The 9051-nt window shown below is 46.7% G+C and overlaps 1 protein-coding gene across 1 annotated transcript; it reads left to right on the plus strand.

Annotated features, from left to right (window-relative positions):
• Positions 1-1576: 1576 nt before the first annotated feature.
• OTUD1 (OTU deubiquitinase 1) lies at positions 1577-4872 on the plus strand. Its single transcript, XM_082318732.1, has one exon. The coding sequence runs from the start codon at positions 1722-1724 to the stop codon at positions 3048-3050; it is 1329 nt and encodes a 442-aa protein (XP_082174858.1). The 5' UTR covers positions 1577-1721; the 3' UTR covers positions 3051-4872.
• The last annotated feature ends 4179 nt before the right edge of the window (positions 4873-9051 follow it).

A 9051-nucleotide genomic window follows, 5' to 3' on the forward strand; every position in this document is an offset into this window, starting at 1 on the left:
ATAGGAAATGGATCCCTGGACACCGATCCAAAAGACAACCAAGGCTCCAAAGAAACAATAATTTTTGATGTTACAGTCTGTTGCACGTGATCCTCTTGGTTACATCTTTTTAATTAGCATAAATAGAACAAGGAAAATAAATATTTCAGAATATCCAAATAGAGGTTTTTTTTTTGTTTGGTTATTTTTTAAAGTTCTGCAATCTGCTTAGATTACTAATACTTTTCCAAAGATATTTGAGACTATGGGATGGAATCCAGAAAATTTTTAAAATATTACTTTGAAATTACATATATCGATACCTTTTTTTACTGTTTTGGTAGGAATAAATGAATGTGTTAACATTTGATCATAGTGTAAACTGGTGTTTCTTGGTCAGCATGCCTGTCAGAACATAATCAAATCCAGTGTGTACAGGTAACGTCATCGTTCATGGACAAAGGGTTAGATATGACTTTATTCATACCACAGCTAAGGCTAAAAGACATGGCTTAATTTTAAGACACTACAGGCACTAATAAACCAATTATCAGTGATCTTTGAGACCTATATTTTAAATCTGGTCTCTCCTGTTATTATGTGATGATTTAGATCACACTTCTTATGTATGCATGCACTACATTTTCCGAAGTGGGATTACAGGTAGACAAATAGCAGCTTGTGCCAGTGACTGCCAGAAAACTAATGAATGAATATTGTTCCTACCCCAGCTGCAAATTATGAATCATGACACCGATTATACGTAGGCAGAAGCATCATTCCTTTTCAGCAGTAACATGGATACAACATAGCATCAGCCGACTGCAGGTAGAACACCTCCAATAATCTATACCTGATGATCACGTCTAAAAATCAAACCGCTTGGCTGACATTGCCTCACGAGGAATTGCTTTCGCTACCTTCTGCAGCATTTCCAGGTCGGCCCCCGAGGACACCCCGCGCAGCCTTCCCCTCCTGGGAGATTCCTCAACACTTGCCGCTACCAAGCGATGTCACAGCTAGGGCCCAGCCCAGCCCAGCCCAGCGCAGCAGCGGCTACGCGCCGACAGCCCGGCCCGGCAGAGCAGCCATTTCTCCCCGAAACGCCCCTCAGACGGAGGCGCCCGTTTCCAGCGGCCGGCCCGCACCACCCCGCCACAGCCTCGGCTACGGAGCGCGGCTTCCCCCACACCGCGACGGGGCCGAAGCGGACCGGGGAAACCGGCCCCAGACGCGAGAGACCCGGGCGGGCCGGGCCGGACAGGGCCGGCGCCGGACAGGGCCGGGGCCGCCACAGACCGCCCGCCGCCGCGGAGGGGCGGGCCCGGCCCGGCCCCGCCCCGCCCCGCGTGCCCTTCCGCCGCCACGCGCCTCGGCCCCGCCCCCCCGCGCATTCCAACGTGCCGCGGCCCTGAGGTAAACACGGCGCGGCCCCGCCCCCGCCCGGCCTCCAGCAGCTTCCAGAAGGGCCGGAGCGCGGCGCCCGCGGGGGGGCCGGGCCGGGCGGCGCTGGTGGCGCAGTCGGAATTGCCGCCGCGGGGCCCGGCCGGCAGCGGGGCGCGCAGGGGCGGGGCGGCGGCGGGGGGGGGGGGGGTGGGGAGGTGATGGGGATGATGATGCCCTTGTTTATTTTTACGCGGGCGGCTCATCCTCTCCGGCAGCCCCGGCGCGGCCCCCGCCGCCGCTCCCCGCCCCGGCTCCGACGGCGCCGCCTATAAAGCGCCGCCCGCGGGGATCGGAGGATGCAGCTCTACAGCTCCGTGATCACCCACTACCCGGCGGGCGGGACGGCCGCCGCAGCAGCCGCCGCGGCCCCACCGAGCGCCGCCGGCGTCTTCAAGGTCTCCTTGTCGCCCGGACCCCCCTCCGCGGAGGCAGCGAGCGCCGCCGACGCCGCGGGCCCGAGCCCGGCCGCCGACAGCCCCGCCAAGGACGCCTTCGTTCCCGGGGGGGGAAGCAGCAGCACCGCCGCCGCCATGCCCGCCTTCTCCTCTTGCCTGGAGGTGATGCCGAGCGGCCCCGCGGCGGGCCCCGGCAGCCGGCCGGCGGGCGGCCCGCAGTACAGCTCCTGCGCGCAGGTCACCGTCAGCCGCCGGCGGCCGCTGGAGCGGGTCGTGCCCATCCGCATCGTGCAGCGGGCCGAGGCCCCCGGCGAGCTGGTGCCGGCCTCGCCGCGCAGCCGCGCCTGGCTGGAGGGCATCCTGGAGAGCATGCGGCAGGCCGGGGGGGACGGCGAGGCCGCCGCCCTGCCGCCGCCCGCCGAGGAGCCCAGCAACCGCAGCCTGCGCCTCAGCGAGCACTGCCAGGCGCTGCAGGCGGCGGCCGCCGGCGCCCAGCCCGGGCCGGTCCCCGGCTGTCGCCCCGCGGAGAGGAGCGGCAGCCAGGCGCGGCCCGGCGCCGGCGGCCCCTCGCTCGGGGAGGAGGAGGAGGAGGACGGAGCGGGCCCCGATGCGCGCAGGGGGCCCGGCGGCCGGCCGGAGCGCAGCGAGAAGCTGGCGCTGTACCTGGCCGAGGTGGAGAAGCAGGACAAGTACCTGCGGCAGAAGGGCCGGTTCCGCTTCCACATCATCCCCGACGGGAACTGCCTCTACCGCGCCGTCTGCAAGGCGGTGTACGGGGACCAGCGGCTGCACAGCGAGCTCCGCGAGCAGACCGTGCACTACATCGCCGACCACCTGGACCACTTCAGCCCCATCATCGAGGGCGACGTGGGGGAGTTCCTCATCGGCGCCGCCCAGGACGGGGCCTGGGCCGGCTACCCGGAGCTGCTGGCCATGGGGCAGATGCTGAACGTGAACATCCACCTCACCACGGGCGGCCGGCCCGAGAGCCCCACCGTTTCCACCATGGTTCACTACCTGGGGCCCGAGGACCCGACGCGGCCCAGTATCTGGCTGAGCTGGCTTAGCAATGGGCACTACGATGCAGTGCTGGACCGCGTGTGCCCCAACCCGGAGTACGAGGCGTGGTGCAGACAGACTCAGGTACAGCGCAGGCGGGATGAGGAGCTGGCCAAGTCCATGGCCGTGTCCTTGTCCAAGATGTACATCGAGCAGAATGCCTGCTCTTGAGACCACCTGGGCCGCAGGCTGGGAGCTTTGCTGCAGGGACTGAGACAGACAGAAGGTGTGCTGGCTGTGATGGTGATGCCTTAATCCTTAATGAAGCAGCAGCACCCCAGACTGAGAAGGACTGTAGATTGTGGGGGATAAATACAACCGTGTTTGTAATATTCTGTTGTAAAAACTTAGCCTCGGATTATTTGCAAGCAGATTCTCCGTGTATGTTTGTGTCTCCCCTCCCCATTGTCTCTCTATTTTCTATATGAATGTATTTTTTGCACAATATTTTTAAACTGTTACCTCCATCTTCTACATCTTACACTAGTATCTGGCTTTCAGCTGTACAGCCAAAAAAACGTTTGTAAACACTTTTTGTAAATAAGGCTTATGATGTAACAGCTATTTTTTGCTGTGTTTTTTACCCATAAACCTTATATTTTTACCAAATGAAGTTGATGTCAAAGTGACCCTCCCTAAGTGATGAAAGCATCGTGGGTATTTTCTTGCAAAACTAAACCAATGGTTTTTGTGAAAGTGCAGCAAAGTATGAACAGACTGTTTCTCAGAACAGTTGCTTTCTCTGCCTGAAGCACAGAACAGGTCCTTTGAGCCAGTTGGAATGCAGCTACACATGAACAGTACAGGGAGCAATTGACTCTTCTGTATTTAATTACTATTTTGAGTAAACTGGCCTCTTGTTGCCTGGTTGGCTCGCCCTCTGCTCCGTTTATATTATTTATCTGTAATCACAGAACATTAACTTGCAATAGAATGTTGTGACTAGATAATAGTCTCCCGCTTTGGCAATAATTGCCTTGGCTGCACCTCAGTGTTTGTGTTCTTGTTTCTGGGGTTATGGTGTCTTTTGTATAAGCCCTGCTTCTTTTTTGGCCCTGGTGTTGCACCAACAAATCGTTATCTGATCACAACGTTTTATTCACTTGATGTTATTTTCTGATGAAGAAATCAGGAATGGTATTCTGCATTATGGTTCAAAAGAAAAAAAAAAAGTATTTAAATTGAGGTTTGTATGGTTTGCTGGGTCAAACATTTAAATGTTTCCAATCTGAATTCTGTCTCTTCTACTTTCTGATTAACTTGTTAGATATATTTATTAAGTAATGCAGTTTGTACTTTTTTATTTTGTAATATATTGTGATTTTGGAATTTATACTGTATTTGTATAATAGGAATATTCACAGCTAAAATGGAATGAATAAAGAATATAATTTTACTTGTGCTCTTTTTTTCCACCCTTTGTGTTCGCGGTGCAGTGAAGAACTGCAGGTTCATTTAGTTTCTTTGCCTTAGTTTCCCCAATTAAGAAGCGGGAAGAAGGAGCATGGTTCTTTACAAATGTGAACCACTGATGATTCTGGTGTCTGTGAATGTGTGAAAGAAATGCAAGCATTTAAAGAAAATTGAATATCTGTAATTCTTTTGTAACTGTATGAGATCTTAGCATCTCTCTTTGCCAATGAGAAACATTTTTGTATATTAATATGCCTTAGAAGAGGCGTTCTGAAGCATAGTACCTGGGCTGGTAATACCAGTGGTTGTGATGAACCAGCTCCCTGCTGGGCCGTGCACGCTTGGGTTTGGACTTGGGTCATTGGGAATCTCCAGCCTGCAGCCAGTCCCAAACTGACTGCCCTGTCACCAGTGATACCTCCGCAACCCTCTTCTTACTTGAACAGAGGTAATGTCATAAGGAAATACAGCTTTTTGCTCCCCTTACGAGATGGAAATGCCATGCACGCTGTTAAACAGTACTCTCTGTGTGTGCGTGCGTGCATTTCAAATATACCCCTGATGTCTAAAAATACTAGAATGCCATCCTTAAATGACAGAAGGGTACTGGGTTAAAATTAGGATTAAAAATGAACTAAATAGCTGAAATGCAGCAGTCTTAATTGAGCATGCTTGTGATAAAGAGCTGCAGGATTGATTGCATATTTGGTACTGTTTTATGTGATGCAAAGAGCAGATAAAAATAATTTTTTTATGTTATTTCCAAAATATTGGTAATTGCAGACTATGTTTTTCCCCATTTTCTTCACACACAATCATGCTTTTTCTTTAAAGGTCATATAACGGTGGTAAAAACAGTCTTGCTAGTCCACTATTGCTTAACTCACTGAACCTCTGGAAAGCTGAGTTCTGAGGTGAGAGCAAGGCAAAGATGCAGACATGGATGTGTTCATGAGGGACAGAGATAGTTAATGAGGAAAATGGCTATTCAGGTGGCTGTAAGCACAAAAACATTAATACAGCATCACTAAATATCAGTGATGTGCTTGACTGTTTAAAAACTTTGTATCCAGGCTGCTTAGGTTTTGGGTTGGGTATGTAAATTCATTCAAAGTTGTCAATATCCCAAACTTTTTTTTAAAAAAGATTTTCAGGTCTTTTAAAATTAGCATTTTCAGTTACATCATGAATTGTGATTGCAAATTTTTCTGTGGTTTTGTGCCACAAACCTTAGAAACACTCATAGAGTAAGTGAAGCAAAGAAGGGCTGATATTACATAGTGTTCACTCTGTGAGATACAATTTATACTAAAATATCAACAAAAAAGTAGTGTTAAAAATGAACAGCACAGGACCCTGGGATAAGTTCCCACAGGGTTCCTTAGCAATTCTGATGCTACTACATGAGTCACAGGGGCATGCAGATAACTTTAAGGAATTTGAAAAAACGAGCTTACTTGTTGAACTAGTTTGCAAAGACACTGAGGATGTATTGCTGAAACATGAAACAAGGCAGTTGTCTGTGCAGCTTGCGTTACATACTGTGTCTGTTCTAAAAGGAAATGACAAAATGGCATGTCAGATGTTTCAGGCACATGGAAAGTGAAAACTTTTTTTTATAGCTCTGGTGTTTAAAGTTCAGCTGAGATGCTGAGTTTGGATGCAAGCCAGTAGTGTCTTGCCTGAGTAGTAGTAGAGGCAGTTTTATGGAGTGGTTTTATAGAGGCAGTGATCCTAATACGGACAAAGCTTTGCAAAACTGCTTGTAACATTGTCGCTTGCCCCCAGCAAAAGCACAGGTAGACGCAAGTTTTCCCTTACTGTCCCCTGTTCACCAATTCCAGTAATGAGGGGGGGACAAATGTCCTTGCTCATAATTTCACTACCCGATTATTTTAACCTTGGCTAATCACTTGCATAACCCAGCTAATCCTTAGACCTGTCTGGGGATTTTGGTCAAGAGACTCTTTACTATTGACAACAAGAGAAGGAGAGCTTAATTTTCAGTGTTCGGTTGTGCAGTCCTTTAAGTCAGGTAGAAAATGCTTTAATTCTAAACTGAGCAAATGGGAAGTCATCGACATAAAAATTTGCGATGCCATCTTCGCTTGTATTTTATGACACAATTGTGAATTAGCTGACGTGTCAGATGCTTCATTTCAGGAGTTTCTTAGGTTGCCAAGACTATGTCGTTCTGTCACTAAACGTGCAATGGATCTTAGAATTTTCCTGTGTATTGAACAGACTCTGTCACACAAAGCAAGGTTTGCAAGAACTGAATTGGTTTGTATGTGCAACGGATGCATCCCAAAATAAGGGTGGTGGGCAAGTGGGAAAGGGAAGATTTGTGTAAGTGTCGTTGTTCTTCATCTCAGTCAATGGTTTTCTTTTCAGAAAATTCAGTGGATGATTCTTAGTGCTTAGTAACTTACTTAGGATGCATAAAAGTTGCCTAATGCCAGCTACTGGGTTTATCTGTCCTGTTGTACTTGGCTGGTACATTACATATGTACAAGATGAATCTATTACATTAATGTCACTTGTAAATAAAGATGTATTTCAGTACTACTTGTACACGTACAAACCCACATGCATCCAAATGTTTCTTTGGTCTGCTTTTGCTTTTATTATGTCGGCATTAGTTGATGGGATTTTTGAGGATAAAATTCTAATTTTGGTTTTGTGGTGTGTCAGTGCGCACATACACGGCTTCTGAATCCAAGCAGAAAATGACAACAGGTATCTCACAACAGGGACAAGTACCTGGCATTAACCATTTTTTGCTTATTTTTTGCTTATACTCTTTCATACATATTTAACAGTTTATTGGTACGCATTGATAGGTGTTCCTAGGATGTTGGTGAAAAATAGTGCAAAATGAAAAAAACCTCAGCTTTGGTGTTAAAAAGCTTGTCCCATTTCTGAATGGCATGCTTATATGAAAGTATGCAGCATGCAGAAAGGTTGTGAGTAACTCTCTGAGAGGACATCAGCTCTGCCAAATGCAATTCTGTAGTCATCAGGACTTTTTTAAAGAAGCAGAAGAATTTAAACTTTGAAATTTTTAGTAATATACAGGCTGATTTATAACACCTACATGTGCATTTTAGTTGGAAAAACGTGGCTTTCATATTTCCTGTTCAGTTTTATAATCTGTCTTTTTTAAAAGCAAGTTTATAGTATTAATGGGTAGAAAGCCATAGCAATGCAGTAATATATTGTACTTCAATCATTTTTTTCTGGACTTAGTATTTAAAATCTTTTTTAACCAAGGAAACCCATTCATGGTATTCAGACTGCAAATCTATAGAATTAAAACACTGGGAAGTTCCACGTTTCTGTTGCACGAGTGGTTATTATTCTGTCTCTTCATACATTTGTCCTAATTACTGAATAAGATCAGGCTTCTCTGGAGAAAATGTGAGTGTGCAACTGTAGTAGCATGATGCATGTATACACATATAACTAATCTTTCCTGTGTGATCCTTGCATTTTTAGTGTGTATTTTTAAACTATTATGCTTTTAATACTTATTTTATTTCCTACAGTTTTTGATGGAAGTTGTAGAAAATAAACTGGTGTGTCGTTCTTATGAAGCGTGGTTAATGGTGTTGGAACCTTCAGCACTGTAGCACAGTTAAGCTGTGTAAAGAGTGGCATCTGCAGTGAAGAAGACTATTGTAGGAGGGGAGGGTAGCTGGGGGGAAAGCTGAAGCTGGGTGATGGTTGTGAAGGAGCCCAGATTGTCTTTCATCCTATCGTCTCCCGTGTTCACCCGCATCCCAAGCACGGGGAGATCCCGGCTCGCCGTGATGGGCCGTGGGCCTGTGCTGCTGGGCTGGTAACAGCGTGCATCAGGCTCACCGTTGTTGCTCATTGGTGTTCAGCTGCGAAGTTCTTATCCTGCCAAGCTCCTGGGGGGCTGCAGATGAAAGAAGGGATGCAATACTCTATCTCAGAAAAAACTGAACAGGATTTCACAGACAAAGATATGGAATTTTTCTTGCCTGTGAACTTTTAAGTCATAATCAATGAATTAAAGCATGGTTGAATATCAAAATGGTTTGCAAGGACCAACATAATTTAAAAAATCACATAAAGCATGTAGCAGATTTTTGAGGCTCCAGTAATGCTTGAAATACCTTTTTTTTTTTTTTTTTTTTTTTTAATTAATCCATAATTTCATTATCTAGACCATATTATTTTCACAGGTACAAGGATCCAGCATTTTTCCTGCACATAACTTCTATTTTTTGCTGAGCGTAAAAATACATTTTTCAGCTGTTCAACTAACCAACATTTCTGGGCAAAAACCCCTATGGTTTCAGATCTCTGGGTGGGATTTGGAACTTAGTAAGCTCTGTCAATTTAACCTAATATGGCTAAGAACAATACTTCTTCCCATCGCTGATGCTGTGCTCAAGTCTAGATGGCTGCTTTTAGAAATAACATGATCTTCGGAACTCCAGCTGAGCTTCTTTTGATATTTTTTTAGAGAGAGCCTGTGGTCAAAATGTACTCCTTTTGTAAATAAATAATGCAGTAAATAATACAATAAATTGCCTGTCTTCCATATGACTTAAAGATTGAGCTTTGACAAAGCAATTAAGCAATTAACTGATATGTTTATATGACTTGTTTGCTTTCCTACCAAACTTTAGCTCCACTGGATTAGGTTACTCACAGGGACTGACCTTCCCTTCTGTGACTTAAAGTAGGAGTGATGAGAAAATCATTGTCTCATTAATTACTGACACAA

Source organism: Platalea leucorodia, assembly GCF_965183815.1.
Source record: "Platalea leucorodia genome assembly, chromosome: 1".
NCBI lineage: Eukaryota > Metazoa > Chordata > Aves > Pelecaniformes > Threskiornithidae > Platalea > Platalea leucorodia.